General features: G+C 41.8%; 1 protein-coding gene across 5 annotated transcripts in view; it reads right to left on the bottom strand.

Moving 5' to 3' along the window:
* SYNRG (synergin gamma) overlaps window positions 1-18,557 on the bottom strand; it is a 68,544-nt gene that overhangs the window by 38,434 nt on the left and 11,553 nt on the right. For 2 of the 5 annotated variants that reach the window (XM_041001618.1, XM_041001620.1), the window contains exons 3-9: window positions 18,305-18,426; window positions 11,989-12,119; window positions 10,619-10,724; window positions 9,939-10,050; window positions 4,591-4,668; window positions 1,901-2,097; window positions 1,124-1,372 (exon numbers count right to left, since the gene is read on the bottom strand). In XM_041001618.1, the coding sequence (XP_040857552.1) occupies window positions 1,124-1,372; window positions 1,901-2,097; window positions 4,591-4,668; window positions 9,939-10,050; window positions 10,619-10,724; window positions 11,989-12,119; window positions 18,305-18,426 (995 nt within the window). Of the gene's footprint in view, window positions 1-1,123; window positions 1,373-1,900; window positions 2,098-4,590; window positions 4,669-5,551; window positions 5,786-9,938; window positions 10,051-10,618; window positions 10,725-11,988; window positions 12,120-18,304; window positions 18,427-18,557 lie in introns of all 5 variants that reach the window. The other 3 variants (XM_041001616.1, XM_041001619.1, XM_041001621.1) reach the window with 3 other exon arrangements.

The raw sequence follows: 18,557 nt of genomic DNA, 5'->3' as shown, positions 1-18,557 counted from the left end.
AAAAATTTTTTTGTTAATATTAATGAAAATGAACTATTTTAAATTTCATGTTTCACAGGATTTGTTCAAAAGAAATAACCTGGGCCTGGCATGGCAGCCTAGTGGCGAAAGTCCTAGCCTTGCACGTGCCGGGATCCCATATGGGTGCCAGTTCTGACCCCGGTGGCCCTGTTTCCCATCCAGCTCCTTGCCTGTGGCCTGGGAAAGCAGTTGAGGATAGCCCAAAAGCCTTGGGACCCTGCACCCATGTGGGAGACTCAGAAGAAGCTCCTGGCTCCTGGCTTCAGATCAGCTCAGCTCCAGCTATTGTCATCATTTTGGAACTGAATCATCAGATGGAAGATCTTCCTGTCTCTTCCTCTCTGTGTATTTGACTTTCCAAAAGAAATAAAAAAAATATTAAAAATATATATAACCTAAAAATTGAAATAATCTTATTGTAGCTGATGTTTAAAATATGTATGTAAAACTTCAGCCCTTACATTTTTAACTACCTGTTTACATGCTCAGGAATATTTGTTTTGAAGGGAAAAAGCAACTCTGGGGTGCGTGACTCAGTGAGGTAACAAGGGATCCTGAGTTCAATGTATCTTAACAATTGAGAAATTTCTTCACGTCTTTTAGATAATGAAAAATCTTATTTAGGCCCAGTACACTGGACTGATGGCTAAATCTTTGCCTTGCACGAGCCAGGTTCTTATGTGGGTGCCAGTTTGTGCCCTGGTTGCTCCACCTCCCATCTAATTCTCTGCTTGTGGCCTGGGAAAGCAGTGGAGGACGGCCCAAAGCCTCGGGACCCTGTCACCTGCGTGGGAGATCTGGAGGAAGGTCTTGGCTCCAGAATGGCTCAGCTCCATCCATTGCGGCCACTTGGGGAGTGAACCAGTGGATGGAAGACCTCTCTGAATCTCCTTTTCTCTTTAAATCTGCCTTTCCAATTAAAAACAAAACTGCCTTTCAAATAAAATGTAACTATTTTAAAAAATAAGAAAAAGAAAAATCTGATTTGTCTTAACACTGTTCAATATTAACCTCAATTGTCCATCAAAATCTAGTAATTTTCACTTTGTATATCTGAAAGAGTTGTGTGGGATTATTTACAATATGCTGCCTCTCCATTTACCTGATTTGCAGGATAAGTTGGCATGAAGCCACTGGAAGCCTGGGCTGCAGCTCCACCCACTGGTCCAACAAGGTTAATGCCCAAGACGGGCTGTGCAAGGTTGAGGGGCATGGAGCCCGCCGGGCCGGAGGGTATCACGGTTGGCTGACTCACCGGGGTAGGCAAAGTCATAGGAAAACCACTTAACGTCGGAACAGGTGCCGTCGGGAACTGGGTTAAAGCATCCGGACTCATGGCAGGTACACCCCTCTATACAGAACAGGAAGGAAACAGAAACATTTCAGGGGACTGCAAAACACACACCACTGAGAGAAACTTTGAAGACTCCAATTTGTGCACTTTGTATTTTCACTCAAATTTAAGAAGAAAGTCACAAGGTTGATATAAACTTAATACTTAAAAATGCCCAACACATATCAGTTACGACATGCTCTCCCTCTAGTAACACAACTTTCAATAACCAAGTAATTTAAACTGATCTTGAATCAAGAAAAACTGCTACCGGTTTGAAAATATATCTCTGGAATTTTAAAAGGACATTAAATGATTGAAAGCAATTTCACTTGGTATAACTTTTCAATACTATCAGGCCAGTCTTTAAATAGTAATGTGCCAGGATGAATATTATTTAACCTGTATATTTTTTAAAGTCCTGTATCATGAAAACAATCCAAACCTTGATATATAAAGAGTATATGATGTTGCAGGAGGAAAATATTCACGTTTGTTCCAATTTACATCACAGTTACTTGCTCCCACATAGAAAACGCTGTGTACCTGTGTTACCGCTATCATGGCAAGGACCGTATAAAGTTCTTCCTTAGTAAGCTTGCCAGGGGTTGTTCGATTCGCTAAGGCCCATATTTGTCCAAGAGTTTCCCTGGGAAGTCCAGACGACATCAGAATAGGATAAAGCTTAGCAGTATCTATTCCAGTTGGAGTCATTGTGGTTTCCAGAATTTTCTTATAGGCATCTATTAAAGAAAAATCCAAATTACAAATGTAAACATTACAAACAATTGATCTTTTTGTTGTTATTGTTGGTATACAAAAATAATTTTGAATCACACTATTTAACAGAACCAAAGGCACATCAAGTTGGAACTGATGTAAAGAAGATGTTCAAGTGTGCAGTGGGGTACCAGTGCTGGATGCAGCCATTATGATGCTGCTTGGGATGCTGACAATATTGGAGAACCCAGGTTCAAGTTCAGGCTTCACTGCTTGGGTCCAGCTTCATGCTGATACACACTACAGGAGGCAGCTGAATGCTTGGGTTCCTGCTACCCATGTAGGGGACCCAGGTAGAGTCTTAGCTTAGGCCCAGCCTGGCTGCAACTGTTGCAGGCATTTGGGAAGTGAACCAGCAGACAAAAGATCTCTTTCTTTGTATATGTGTATGTCTCTGTCTGCATGTGTGTCTGTCATTTTGGCTTTTAAATAAAAATAACTTAAAAAATTAAGAAATAATCAGCAGACAATTAAGGCTTGGATCTTAGGAGAAGTTGGTCCTAAAGACGACTTGAAGGTTACATGAACTTTTCTAGTTCCGAAGATTTTAACTTCAGTAAAGGAAAGGCAGTATAAGCAGATGCTCTGTGCTTTAAAAGAGAAGAAAGGTGGAGAGTAAAGATGCTGGGAACAGTTTGAAAGCAGAAATGGGGAGCAAGAGCGGCTGTGAGGAAAAGTGCCGAGAAAAGGAACTTTGGAAATCTGAGCCTTCAAGGGAAAGACTTGGCTCCTCTCACGGCGACGAGTTTATCCAAAGGGCTGGAATGGAAGGCTGTTAAGAGACAGTGCTGCCACATAAAATAAAGGCTGGGATAAGCTCATCGTATTTGCTGTTTGTCTGGATGCTCACATGCTAGACCTGGCAAGTTGAGTTAGGAGTGTTGGAAATCAGAGGGAGATAGAGGAAAAATGCTTACAACAGAATTTTACATCTAGGATTAAAAATACACATTTCAGGTTATTAGGCTGGATATCAGAACATGTATTTTGCCTCTTAAATATTCAGTTTCTTTTAAATACAAACTGGCATAAAATGGATAAAACTCAAAAAAATAATAAACCTTATTTGCTTGAGGACACAGGTAAGAGAGAAGATGGGCAGCTGGAAGTTCTATGTACAACTGAAGTCTAAACTGAAGATTGTAATATAGATATTATCAGTTCATAAGTTTTATCTAACCAAGTGCAAAACAACTGTAATCCATGACCAATCTAGGAAACTGGAGATCTAAAAGAAATTACTTTTAGTTTTCAAGGTGTTATGTAAGTACAGTAAATAAGTGATAAAATACTAACATATTCTTTCACCATCTATAAAACAACTCAGAATGGATCAAAGAACTAAACATAAAAGCCAAAATTAGAAAACTACAAGAAAACATAAGGGAAACAACACTTCAAGATGTCAGTATAGGCAATGATTCTTTAAAATAAAATCCCCAAAATACAGAAAATCAAAAATACAGTTACTTCAAACTTAGAAGCTTTTGCATGGCAAAGAAACAACCTGCAGAATGGAACAGAATATCTGCAAATTATGCATCTGACAGGAGATTCATGCACGTTACTTCAAAAACTCAATTGGGAAAAATGCCATAGGTTTTTGCAAAAGGAAGATAGTACAAATGGTGAGCAAGAATATGTAAAAAAAAAAAAAAAAAAAAAAAAAAAGAAAATCAGCTCAACATCCCAAATCCTCAGGAAAATACAAACCTCCGAGGCTGTGCACTGGCAGGGAGTTGGAGTGAGCAGTGAGAAGCAGCAGCTGAGCTCACGCGCTCCTGATGCAGGATGAGAGCATCCTAATCTCTAGGCCAGCTGCCTCCTCCAGCAACTAAAAACCCTTCCAAAACTTTTTAGAAGAGTAATAACTACTGCTGTGATAGTCCTTTCTATGTATACTAATTATGGCTGAAACAATCTATTTCCTTACATTAACTGAGCACTGCTACAAAATGCACTTTGCTGGATCTTTTTGGCTCAGCAATAACAACACATTAAGGAAAGGTAAAAACCAACTTTAAATGTGAAGAAAGGACACCACCTGGTCCTCTACTTTGCATGTCCGATGACAAGTCAAAAACAAACACTAACAAAAATCAATCAATTACTGAGAACTGATAAAGCTGCATCCAATAATTAATACAATTGTACAAACATTCGATACTATCTTCAAAGGCATAATAAAGAATGCATGTAGAAATAAAATATATCGTGGTCAATAAAATATTCAAAGCCTCAAGGCAAAACAGTTCTTTGTTGACATAGCTATTCCATATAGCAGGCAGTCTTACAAATCAGATTTATCTTTTACACTCTCAGAAAAAAGTGGGAAAGGTAACAATCCCTTTTACGTGTTTTATAACCATGACAATAATATTTACAACTAAATCCACAATATTAAAAGTAAACAATGCAACATGAAAACTGCACCAAGCTTTTGTGTTTTGTTTTACCTGGAACCAAACTCTCATTGTAAATCCATGGAGGCATTCGGGGCTGAACAGGGTCCTGCGAGGGGAAGACTCCCACACCTGCAAAACAGGGAGCATCACTGAACACACGGAGAAGATGTGCAAGCACTGCCTCACTTTCACTTACACAGAAGAGCTTTGGCTGGAGATGCTTAAAAAAGTCACCAACACAACCACAACATTCCATTTCTTAACAACTCCTGTACATTATATCACGAAGAATAAATTAAAGGAAATCCAAATATGTATCAATAGTCTGAATCACACAAGACTTGCATCATTTAACTTAGGAATTGAAGGAAAAACCAAAATGGCTTTACAAAAGCCATCCCATATAAAAAGTTTAATTGCCTCAACTTTGCTGACAGTTTAAAATAATGCTTCTTTGCAAGTCTGACACTATTTCTTTACTGAGTCAAGTATACACTGCTGCCTTAGATGCAAAGGAATTGAAGTTTTCAAATATAGTAAGGTATCTTCTAAAAGTGCCACACTCTAACTCAACTCTGCAGGGTGTGTTAATAAAATTTGGATTTTTCAGGCAGCAGTACTTATGGTTTATTTTAGAAATAGCAAACCTCTACTTTCATTGGTGACTTTTCCATTTACCATTTAACTTTTCAACCTTTATGGAAGAATAGAAAGTTAGAGAGAGAAGGGAGTGCTTTTGTAAGACAAAAGGAAAAGAAATCTGTAATTAGGAATAATTCTTATTAAGAAACTGGTCATCAAAATCTTTTTTGAAAAGGAAGTAGTGTCTTGAGAGAATTCAGAGCAAAATTGCAGGGGGTTAACTGGAAAAAGGAATGCATTAAATATATTTTAAGCATAGTTTCAATTAGCAAAATCAAGCAGCATTCGCAAGATTAATGCTTAAGGTGTTAGCATTCGAGCAACATTCGGTTAAACAAATTTTTTTTTGTTGAATGTTTCATGAGCTCACCACTCTCTTCAATGGACAGGTTTTGGTCTGAAGACTTTTCTGCCTCTGCAGTGGTGGTACCACTTAAACATCCATCTATGGCAACCCCGTTACTGGCCGTTAAACTGGGATGGTTCTTACTGGAACCCTGGACTAGGGCTTGGTGCCCCACTTCAGAAGTATTTAAGTTAATTTGTTTCTGCCCAGATGTACTTATATCACAAGACACTAGGAGCTTCTCCTCCAAAGAAGGCCCTAAACAAACAGCATGAAGGGTTATTTGTATAGAATTGCATATTTCTCATCTTGTAAATCATTCATTTCCAATCCCATATTCTAGAGGGAAGGCTCTGCCATCATTTGAAATAATCCAGTCACTCCACACTTGAGAAGTTTAAAAACTTGAAAATCCCTGGTGGTTCTCAAGCATCCTCTGAAATGGCAGGTAGACTAGTGGAAGGAGCACCACCTTGCAGGCAGGTACCCTACTTGAAGGTACAAACACTGTGGCTATTCAGCAGACCGCTGTCAGCAGCACCACCTCAGGGCGCTCTCCATGTCTGCCAAATCAGTGTCAACTCTGCACATCTGCCAACGCCCACACAGCATTGCTCAAGTGTGTCTTGACATACAGGGTTGAGCTAACAGAACTGTTTAAAGACTTATCAAACAAGCAAAAACAAACAAACAAACAAAAACTGGTGCTAAATGAACAGCCTGGACTCTGGCCCCAAGTACTATGTGGCCAAACCTGAAAGACCACTTCAGCATTTCAGACTTTAAAAAACCATATTCGTGATTATTTCTAAGCAGGAGAGTCATCTTTTTTTTAGAAACCAGTGTGTTTTCCAAATAATAAGATGTTTAAATTGCTCCCAATTTAGGAGCAAAGTTTCTGGCATGTATAGACTCTGGTGAATTTCAACAATACTGTTAGATTTGTGCAAAAGTTTCTTTACCAACATTATTACATTATTCATTCGACTTATATAACAGAGAAATTTCCCTAGACTATTTCATGAATATTTTCATTAACAATGCTAAGAGTTACCTGCTCTCTGTACACTGTGTGAGGCTGAAGCAGTGGAGGAGTAAGGCATTTGCCCAGGGACACCATGTAAGGCAAATGACACTGGCATCTGACCGGCAGGGAGAGGCTGTGTGCCAGCCTTCTGGGCATGCAACTGGCCAAGTGGGGTAGTAGGGTGGAAAGACTGAAAGGGCTGGGCCGTGGGACAAGGCCCATGGCTGGGGACCTCAACAGGCCCCTGCATAAAGTCACTGAATTCTTCTTCATCAAGAAAGGCAGGTGATGGGGAGACAGTTTTAGTAGAATGAGATGATGTGGGATAATCTGCAAAATGGAAAATGGCAATGAAACACACAGAAATGAAAACCAACAGAGAACAGAGAAACTGAGATGCAGCACAATTCCAAAAGAATTCCAAAAGAAAATACTATAATGTGAATAGTGGAGGTGAACAAGTGGAACTAGACAACACCTGCAAAAACCTCGGATGTCCACAAACAATTTTGTGTCTTTTGAAAGAGGTTCTAAAGCTACTTTGTATTTGCTTCAAAAACAAAACAAAATAAAAACAGTTTCCTTTTATAAAGTTGACATTAATTTTTCTTAACTAATACCACTCATAATTTCTATCAAAGTATTATTATTATTTTTTTAAAAGATTTATTTTTATTATTTTTTCATTGGAAAGGCGGATATACAGAGAGGAAGATCCTCCGTCCGATGACCCACCCCCCAAGTGAGCGCAATGGCCGGCACTATGCCAATCCGAAGCCAGGAGCCTCCTCCGGGTCCCCCACGCGGGCGCAGGGTCCCAAAGCCCCGGGCCGTCCTCGACTGCCTTCCCGGGCCACAGGCAGGGAGCTGGAAGGGAAGCGGGGCTGCCGGGATTAGAACCGGCGCCCATATGGGATCCCGGGCGTGCAAGGCGAGGACCCCAACCACCTGCGCCACTGCGCCGGGCCCATATCAAAGTATTATTTTTAAATCCAAATGGATATTCTATCAAAACATAAAACCTACTTATCAGTGATCTTCAGAAATTTCTGAGAGATGTATCATTAGAAAAAACACACAGGTACTTCAAGACTTTTCTACACCAAAATAAATGTACTGTTTATTTTTTCCACAGCCTGAAGTCCCCTTGTTTACCCAAATTCACTACTTCACCCTCAGAAGGCTCTAGCAGTCTGTTTTTGCCTTTTATTGTCCTTAACACACATTTTGATGTTTAAATTTAATTATTAAGAAATTCAGTGGGGCCAGCACTGTGGCATAGCAGGTGAAGTCATTATCTGCTACTCAGATATCCCGTAAGGGGTCAGGAAGAGTTAGGTTGTGGCGGTTCTACATCTGATCCAATTTCTGCTAACACACCTGGGAAAGCCACAGAGGCTGGCCCAACTCCGGGGAACCCTGCACCCATGTAGTTGTGCAGAGAAGAAACCAATGGCTTCAGATCTGCTCATTAATGGCCATTGTGGCCATTTGAGGGGTGAACTAGCAAATGGAAGAGTTTTCAGCTTCTCCTCTCTGTAAATCTGCTTTTCCAATAAAATTAATCTTTGTGAAAAATATATTAAGACAATCTATGGGGTAAAAGGTGAAAAGACTAGAAAAGGTTTTAGAAGATTTTTATTGGGCCTAACACTGCAACCTAGTGGCTAAAGTCCTTGTCTGCATGAGCTGGGATCCCATATGGGTACTGGTTTGTATCCTGGTTGCTCTACCTCCCTTCCAGTTCCCTGCTTGTGGCCCGGGAAAGCAGTCTGGGACAGCCCAAAGCCTTGGGAACCTACATCCGTGTGGGTGACCTGGAGGAAGCTACTACTTCCTGGCTTTGGATCAGCTCGGCGTAATCATTGTGGCAACTTGGAGAGTGAACCAGTAGATGGAAGATTATCCTCTCTGCAAATCTGACTTAGCAATAAAATAAATAAATAAATTTAATGACCACTCCTCTCTGCCTTCTCCTTTCCTGAGCTCTGTACTGGGCCCAGCTGAGTATTAACTGCAAGTATCTATTCCTTAATTCCTTTTTTTTAAAAAAAAAAAGACTTATTTTTATTGCAAAGTCAGCTATACAGAGAGGAGGAGAGACAGAGAAAGATCTTCCATCTGATGATTCACTTCCAAAGTAATCACAATAGCCAGAGCTGAGCTGATCTGAAGTCAGGAGCCAGGAACTTCCTCCAGGTCTCCCACATGGGTGCAGGGGTTCCAAAGCTTTTGGGCTGTCCTCAACTGCTTTCCCAGGCCACAAGCAGGGAGCTGGGTGGGAAGTGGGGCTGCCGGGATTAGAACTGGCACCCATATGGGATCCTGGTGTGTGTCAGGTGAGGACTTTAGCCACTAGGCCACTGTGCCCGGTCCTACTGTGACATTTAATTCTCTCCTGACAGCACCCTGAGAGACACTAGAGAAGTGGGAGTGCATCCTAGCCATTTAGAGGCCCGTGTCACATACCGGGGTCCATGGATTTGACACTCAACTTGCTGCGAATGTGAACCCTACATTGAGCTTTGGCTTTCCAGTCGTGGCCACTGTGGGCACAGGCCCACAAAGTGAACCAACAGATGAAAATTGTCTGTGTTGTCTTACTGTCCACATCTGTGTGTTTCTCTGCTTCGCAGGTAAAGGAACCAAACACAACAACAGAAAGGCACTGTGATACAAACATTCAGGATAAAATTGAACAACAGAACATTTCCAAGCAGAAGACAGCACTTTCTTGGTTGGTCAAATAATTTGTGACAACTATTCACTTGTTAGTAGTCTTTTGTTTTTAAAGTCAGGCATTAAAAGATGAGGATATCAAAAATTTAAAAGGGATGTAGTAAGAACTGTATAAACAAGACTCATTTTAGCTACCAAATGTTCAAAAGAACAAAACATAACCAACTCTATCCTGTTCTTAGAAGGCACATTTGGCTTACCTGATAATATATTTTAAAAATTAAAATTTCATGAGAAGTATTATTGAAATCATGAATTATTAAATGGGGCATTTAAAATTTTAAGTTTAATCACACTTAAGAATAAGATCTGTGCCAGCTCAAAAAGGTAAAATTTTAAAGCAACAAGAATGTAATGACTCTTATTACATCTGCTGAGTGAACAGATTTTACTAACGTTAACACGCACTTCGATATACAAAAGGTCCACGAGTTGTCAGACAGACTGTAGATAGCCAACAGGGAGGTTTTCTCCTCCGGAATCATTTTCACACCCTAGTCTTAAGTCACTGTGTATCTTAAAATATGCAAATCTCTACTTAGTTTGGAGGAAAAGATTAGCACACATGTAATGGTCACTTCAATACAGGCAGTATAAATCACCTGCCAAGAATGAAAACTGCAGTGCCTGTAACATGAAAACTACCTGGTTTCTTGGGGTGCGACGCTGGAGTAGGATGCATCTTAGCATCTCTGGAAAACCCATCTAAATTCCCTTTTATGGCTTCCAACGCATCATCTCTACTCTTCTCTCCTGTCTAAGAGATAACAAATATATTTATAGTTCTCACTCACCTATCAGTTTGTTCTACCCACCCAACTTGAAAGCACACATATTATTCTACTTCCAATATTTTTACCACATCCTTTTGAATGTGAATTCTCCAATTCTTCCGTAAGTGTATGAAGCCAGCATAAAACGATACCCAACAGAATATACAAATCTTAAAAGGCCCATTTATAAAAACTTTAATACAAAGTTGTTAGGTGACAGGTGTCCTGAGAGGGTCCTGAGAAGCCCATTTCCTATCATCACCTTTAGGATTACTGCTTCCCAAGAAAAGAACAACAGATATTGCGTGGAAACAAACAAAAAAAGCGGGTGCCAAGAGAATGACAACTGATGTCTTATTCCCATCAGCAACAGAGCACCTTTACAGTAAATAACAAATCCCCATTTTAGCATCTAGGTAAGGCAACATGAAACTAACTGATCACAACCTCAACTCAGCCTGGAGGCTCAGGGGCAACACCCACAGTGAGGGACCAGAGGGAAACCCAGGGTGCTGGTTTTGGGTCGGGGCGAGGTGGCAGGAAGCACATTACCTTGGGCTTCACACTACTCAGCAGTCTGAGCTTTTGCTTCTGTTCTTCAAACTGGCGTCTTTTTCGTTCTTCTTCTAAGAGTTTTTGCTGCTGTTCAAATCGCTTTCTGAAGGAAAAATGAGTTAATGAAGAACTAGCTTCAGGAATTATCAACTGTGCTACATTTTGATCTCTAATAACAGTTTCGTCAACATCATTTTGTCTTTCTCAAAGTATAAACTCCATCTAACGTTGTTCGACCAGTTTCCTCCTTGCCATAGTAACTCCAAAATATTTAAAATGATCTTAAAAATAAACTATTAACTTAGATAGGTGAATCTGTCTTGAATTTGCAAAAAAAAAAAGAATCTTTTTTTAAAGATTTATTTATTTTTCTTGAAAAAGCAGACACAGAGAGTAGGACAGACAGAAAGATCTCATGTCCATCTGCTGGTTTACTCCGCAAGTGGCTGCAATGGCCAGAGCTGAGCCAATCTGGAGCAAGGAGTCTCTTCTGGGTCTCCCATGTGGGTGCAGGGTCCCAAGGCTTTGGGCCCTGTTCAAATGCTCTCCCAGGCCACAAGCAGGGAGCTGAATGGGAAATGGAGCAGCTGGGACATGAACCAGTGCCCATATGGAAGGAATCCCAGGAGGGTAAGGTGAGGACTTTAACTCCTAGGTTATTGCATTGGACAAGCCCCTCAAAATCTTAAAATTTTTAAAAATTTATTTGGAAGTCAGTGTAACAGCTAGATAAAAAGGGAAGGAGAGAGACATGTTCCACCCACCGATTCACTCCCCAGATGCACACAGTGGATGGTGTGGGGCCAGATCAACCCCAGCAGGTATCTCACTCGGGTGGCAGGGATCTAGTTACTGGAGCCATCACCTGCTGCCTCCCAGCTGTATTAGCAGGAGGGTGGATAGGAAATCGAGTCTGAACTCCAACTCTCACACTCTGACACACGGTGTGGGTGTCCCAAGTAGCATCCTAGGATAATGCCCACCCTAGGAAACAACTTTAGCATATCACAATAATTACAAAAACCAGAGACAGATGAAGTCTATCTATAAACACTCTTTGCACTGCATATAAAAAACTTCGCTGCGGACTATCACACAGGAGGAGAGCAATGCCCTGGGAGCCAGGAAGTCTGTATCTGTGGAACCTACACTGATAAGTCTCTGACCTCTGTATAACCAGACTTTCTCCAGATGTAAAAACTGAACTACAGGATTTCTAAAACCCTTTCTGGCTTGAAATTTCTAATGATAAGAGTTGTTTTAAAGATTTTAAAAGGCAACTTGACTGTGTTGATTTCAAATCTGCACAGAACATTTGACAGTATCTTGATAAACAGTCATGACTAGATAGATCCTGGAAGTCTTACTGCTGCTCTTCAGCAAACTGCTTCTGCATGTCCGGAGTGTACTGCGGGCCTGGAGGACGCATGCCCAGGAATGGCGCTTGGCCCAGGTAAGGCATTCCCGCTGCTGGCATTGGTCCCATGGGTATTCCTGCCTAGAGGAAATAGACAAAGGCTTAAAAAAAAAAAAAAACCCACAGTGTTTTCTTGTATTATCACAAAGCAAAACATGAATTTCTAATATATTTCTTAGCTTATTAATAAACAACATAACCGCATTCTCATAAGAGACTTAAAGAACAGAGGATAAAAAATGGTAAAAAAAAAAAAAAAAAAAAGAACAAAACAAAACAAAAAACCCTTAATATATTGCCTCTTCAAGCCCTTCAGGCTCTTAGGGTGACCACTGTTAACCAGAAAAAGTAGGGATGCGAGTGTGTCCACCAACTCTTTCAGGCTATATACGTATGGACAAACATGCGCACAACTTCCGCAGAGTTCACCAGTCTACACACTCCTTAAGGGGTACTGTACCTCTGTACTGTCAGCAATAGGACAGCATGCAGTAATCATTCAACACAGATGAACCTCATTTTCCAATATGTGTAAGACAGTAGTTGTTTTGATGTTCATTATCAGAGGTTTGATATCCAAACTTATGAAAAAATGGTTAATTTTCAAAGGAAAAGCTGTTTCACTGCTCATCCCCTTCCCTGAAAAGTTCCCTGTCTGTCCCTCACTAAAACCTAGCCATTCTTGGAGACCCTGTCTTCGCAGACAGCTGCTGCTTTTCATCTCCTGTACGTAACTGGAGAATACCCCTTCTTGCTGCTTCTAAACCTTTTCTTCTTTAAAAACTCTGAGTTAAAGGGACTTCAGAAAGTCCACAAAAAAGATAGAACTGGCAAGCATGAGAAGTGGGACTGGGAGCAGATCAGGTTGGGCAGGGCTACAACACCTGTGGGTTAGGGAGAGAGCCAGGCTGGGCTAACTAAGTGTGCTCACTGGTGCAGACATGAGCCAGAGTAAGTGCAGGCTGGATGGTCATTGCCACAGCATTGGCTGGCAAGAGCTGGGACAGGGGGCAGATTCTGTCAAGTTAGGCTGCAGAACCACCTGGAGAGTGCAAGATCCAGGAAGGGAAGTGGGCCCAATAGCAAACTGTGGGCACCTCTCTGATGCGCTGCAGCTCGCACTGGTGAACATGAGAACTAAGGCTGGGGGAGGGCTTGGCTAGAAAGATGTGGCACCTGTTGGCATCAGTGTGGGCTGGAAAGTGGGGTTGGTTGTGTTGAGCTAGGCTTCAATGCCCACTGATGTGTGTGAGAACTGAATGGGTGTGGGACAGGCTGAACCAGTCTGTTGCACATACTGTCAAGCACAGGAACCAGGGCTGGGGGCGGGTCTGGAGGGGATTACTGGGAGTCACTCCGACTGGGCTGCAGCTCCCACCGGTGTACATGAGGGCTGAGTGTGTAGAGGGCTGGGTTGGTCTGGGCTACAGCATCCATTGGTTTGTGTAAGAATAGGGCTGGAGACAGAAGTGATCCAGCAATTGCAACTAAACAGTGTGTGTGTAGGCTGAGGTGGCTGACAGACTGTGCCAGACACTGTACTGGCAAGCACACATAAGAGTCAGGTCTTAAATCACCTCAGATGAGATCTCTTTGGGGATCCCCCAACTGAAAACGCTGGACTCAAAACTCCAACCACGGTGAGAATTGCAGGATAGGTGGACTGACAGTAGAGCACATGGGTCAGAACTGGGCCTCCTCAGTGGAAAAGACAGCAGTGGATGGCAAACCCAGATGCACATGGAGGATATGGGAGACCACTGGCATCCACAGAGGACATCTGATACCATAGCAGAGGAAGGAAGGCAGAACAAATTGGACAACTATTCCAGCCAAATGATGACAGCAAGTATCTGGGCGAACGGAGACTATAAGGTGAACTATGTCAGCCAATCGATCTTGGAAGGATTTCCTTATTTTTTGGAGCAACAAATCAACAGCATTTCAGAACCATCAAAACCACTTAAGCAAAACCCTTGGAGCATGCTCCACACTGGGGACCCGGGGTTGATACCAGGTGGTCGTTCCTCACCACTGGGTGTTGGGGCAGTTGGGAGGCTGGGTGCAGCTTCTCCACTTGTCTCTCCCATTTCCCCAGATACAGGAGAAAGGAAAAGAAAATTCAGAGACAATAGTCTTACCCACTTTCCTATATCCTTTGATCCTTCCCACTCTGTAAACATCACCAAAAATAAAATTTACACACACACACACAATTTATCTTGGTGCAAAAAAACCCAGGTGTCACACTTTATGTACTTTGGATTTCCACAAACTATTGGTAAGTATCCTCATGTTTAATTTTTTGCTCTAAGTCTTTTTCGTATGCTGCCCTCCTACCTTGTTCATGACCTTTACAGATATCCAACTTTCTCACCCTTCAAATGAAGACCTCAGTTTGTCCACTCTATCACTACACTGCTCTTGGTGACATCAACAATCCACGAGGATGGCTCCTCCAAAACTGGCTCCTTCCAGGTCAAGCCCACCACAGTCAAGCCCATACCATTCCAGCTTCCCCTTCTTGATCATTCCATGAATCACCAATCTTTGTCTCACATCTCTTAAAATCTCACCTCTCAAATACAAAAATATTTTAATCATCCCAATACCTGACCACCACCATCCCCTAGTCTTACAGTTCATCTTCACCAGTAACTATTTCATTCATACCCCCCATATATTAATCTTCTACCTCTCCCACTATCCACCTAGCTTCATCATGTCTCTACTGCTCTTCTTGCTCAGCTTAGATATCAAAGCTCAACTTATCATAAGCATTCATAACTCCCTCATGTGTCAATTCCCCAGTACGCTCTCTTGATTTCTCTGCAGTATGTGTGCAGGTCAGAATTTCCTTTTACTTATCATTGAGTGGTAGTCTCCATACAGTTCCACATATAAAAATGACTGACTGGGGCGGGATACTGCAGCTTCTTTCTGCCTCTCTAGAAGCACTTGCTCTAGAGAGTTCATGTGAAACTCAGGATTCTCTGAAGAACGTGGACTAAGGGCAGGTGCAGCAGGTGCAGCAGGTGAATCCACCATCTGGGAAGCACAGAGCACCCTGAATGCACCCTCACGACAGACTCCAAGCCACTCCCCAACATACGGCCCCCAGCAACCTGGAAAGGTTTCATCTGTTGCACCACAATAGGTGACCAGCTGCTTGGGTTTTTCAGGCTTCTGGACCTGTGCGCTGATGCTCTGCTACAGGTCAGGCCACTTCCCAGTCATCATTTAAGATCGAGGCTCTCCCTCTCACTTATTAGACTATCACACTGTATCTTGAACATCTTTTGTTTTCTACTTTTCCTCTTGTCTACATTTCAAACAGTTTCCACTGACCTAGCTCACTAACTCGCTAGTAGAGGTCTTCTGGTGAGTGTATTTTTTTCAATTCTAAAATTTTGTTTTCAAATATGCTATGCCATGTTTTAACCATCTTAAGTTCTGCACCAAAATTCCCTACTTCAGGCTTCTTTAAATTGTTAACAATGCAACTTCATGGTCTATCCTGCTAATTCTGTAACTCCTGCTTCGGTAACTTTGAATTTGTTGTCTTAGTGTAAGCTTCCTCCAGTGCCCTGTTAATTGTGTGTTGACACTGTGTGTGTGAAGTTAGCTGCAGGAACATTTTGATGCCAAACATGACAGCACATTCTCCAGATGGTATTTTGGTTTTGCCTTGCTGCAATGAGTTAAGCTGTTACCTGCAATCCTGTATTGAAGTGCTGGTTTGAGTCTCAGCTGATCTGTTGCTGATCTAGCTAGCTCTCTGCTATATGTGCCTGGGGCAGCAGTGGAAGATGGCCCAAATCCCTGGGCACTAACAAATCCCAGGCTTCTGATGCTCTGCATTTTAGAGTTCCTGATGGTTTTTGGTTATTTCAAACTCACTGAAAACATTTTTCAGACCAACTACGCATGACATAAAACAATGTTAAAAGTAGGAAAACTGAAAAATGGCTTTGACTAAGAAAGGCCAGGAAGCTTACCAAGTCTGAATGGTAAACACAGTGCCTCCTGTGGCGGACGGCTCCAGCCTGAGCTGCCCTGGCTCTGAAAGTCTCCTGTCTCTACATGGTGGTACTCTGCTGGCCTCCTCCTCCCACTGCCCTTAGTTGGACATAACATTGGAGAATGGAAGTGATTGGTAAATGTGATTTCTAAGCAGAAGCTTAAGAGACACTATACTATCTCCCTCCCCACTGCCAAGAGCGTAAGACGTTCCCAGGAAGGGTCCCAAGGAAAGGCAACCTGACGCAGACTCAGACCCAGGCCACGAAGGGTGTGTCCCTCAGAGAGCAGTAACCTATGGTTTGCTAAGTCACATTTCTCCACCACAGCCTAATAAAGCTGACTAACATGGATTTAAAACCTTCAGAAGCTCAACTCATTCCCATTTCTCTTTCTACTACAAAGGAAGAAAAAAATCATTGAGAGCTTTCTTGCATCTCTCAATGTAACACAGATTTACTTATTGAAATGACTTCCACCTGAAAACGTTTTTAATTTAAAATTCTGATTGCAAAACCCAATATCATTTACTCAAAAATTTTATAAATATGCTACTATACTACTGTGTAATGATAAAACACAAAAGAAATAGAAAATTTATTCAATAAAAATGAAATATGTGACATTTAGAATATTTATAGGTAGGAAAAAATACTGCTGTTTATTATTTGAGATCAATGTGAAGAAATACATATAATTGTTTGAAAGTTAATGTAACAGTTTGAATTCAGCCACTCAAAGATCTGACTCCTAGATTCAGGTTACTTGGTGAGTGCCCACCACTGCTAAAGATAACACACACATGGAAATCCGAATGGAAGGGTTTTTTAAAATCTTTTTAAAAAAGATTTTATTTATCTGAAAGTCAGAGTTATACAGAGAGAAAGAGAAAGAGAGTGCGAATCCCTAAATGGCCTCAATGGCCAGGGCTGATCCAAGCTGAAACCAGGATTCTGGAGTTCAAAGCAGTCAATTTAAAGCTGAACTTATTACTAAATCATGATACTGATAATGTCTCATGGTTTCTTCAAGGTCAACATCAGCAAGCAATCTCTTCCAGTGTTTCATTAATAAATGTCACCACTCTGGCTGGCATGGTGGCACAGCATGCCAAGCTGCTGCTTGTGATGCCTGCAACATGCATCAGAGTCCTGGTCTCAGTCCCATTTGCTCTGCTTCTGTTCCAGCTTTCTACTAATGTGCTTGGGATGGCAGTGGAAGACGACCTAGTACTTGGGTTCCTGTCACCCACATGAGAGACCACAAAGGAGTTTCTGGTTCCTGGCTTTGGTTTGGTACATTTGGGGAATGAATCAATAGATGGGAGATCTTTCTACTCCTTTCCTCTCTCCATTTTTCTGCCTTTTAAACAATCAAGTAAATCTAGAAAGTAAAGACCAACTGGCACAGTCAGTTGGTTGCTTGCACAGAATATAGGAAGTCAACTTAACACTGCTTTGTCCTCCAATTTCTACTATTAACCACTAAGCCAGTCCTACTGATTTTATTTCCTAATTGGTTCTCAGAAACTTCCATCTCCCTATCCATCTGCTAGCACCCTAATGGAAGCCAACATGTCACTTACTCTATTGCATAACCCTCTTAATGATCCTACCCACATCCATGCTTGCTCGCTCTCTCCTCTATCTGCAACTGTTCTCCCATCAGCAGTCAGAAAGGATCACTGTGAAATACAGTTCTGTACACGTCATCCCACTGCTGCAAACCGTTCAATAGCTCCTTCACGCACTTAAAAATCAGTGTCCAGCACATGTAATCCACTTACGCAAACCTCCTTGTTCAAATCCTAACTTGCAACGCTCTGTGAGCATCCTCACAGAGTTTATTTCCTCACCAGCAGAACAGAGACAACAGCTCTTTAAACAACCGTATGGACGGACCAGCAGAACAGGTACAGGTGGCAACTGTTTCTACTCACGGAGCTTCCTAACAATGCCACTGTTCTTTCGTGAGAACAAAAGTGCTTCTAGCAATGCTAGGTCATGGCACCAGGCCCAGGGTATCACTCTAAAATTCTTCAAGCCAGGAGTCAAAAAATTCACCATCTTTTCTTTAATAACTGACTTCTCTTACTTATCTCTCGCATATATATTGTTTTACCGGAAGCTATTAAGAGGCAGACTACACTTACTACTAACTGTTTTTCTTTTTTCGCCCAATCCTCTTGGTATGTAACACAGCACAACAAGCCAGGAGTGTCAACAACCAATGGAAGAAACAAGTACCTGCATGGCGATGGAGCCTTGGGACATCTGCGAGCTGTAGCTCATTCCCATCATGCCTTGCATGTTGGACTGCATGACGGACACCATGGGAAATCCTTGTTGCTGCACTGGCATCAGGCCTGCTGGAAGACAAAAAGGAATTCAGGTTGATTTTAAAACCCTTGACACTTGGGAGGTGGCACTGCACAGGTTTCAGAATGAGGCAGACTTGAATAGGAATTCCAACTCGACTTTTTACTCAGCTTCATGGCAA

The sequence above is a fragment of the Ochotona curzoniae genome, unplaced genomic scaffold (assembly GCF_017591425.1).
Source record: "Ochotona curzoniae isolate NIBS_2020 unplaced genomic scaffold, NIBS_Ocur_1.0 scaffold_2453, whole genome shotgun sequence".
Taxonomy (NCBI): Eukaryota; Metazoa; Chordata; class Mammalia; order Lagomorpha; family Ochotonidae; genus Ochotona; species Ochotona curzoniae.
The sequence above is the reverse complement of the archived record's forward strand: the minus strand, read 5'-3'. Positions and strand labels throughout refer to the sequence as shown.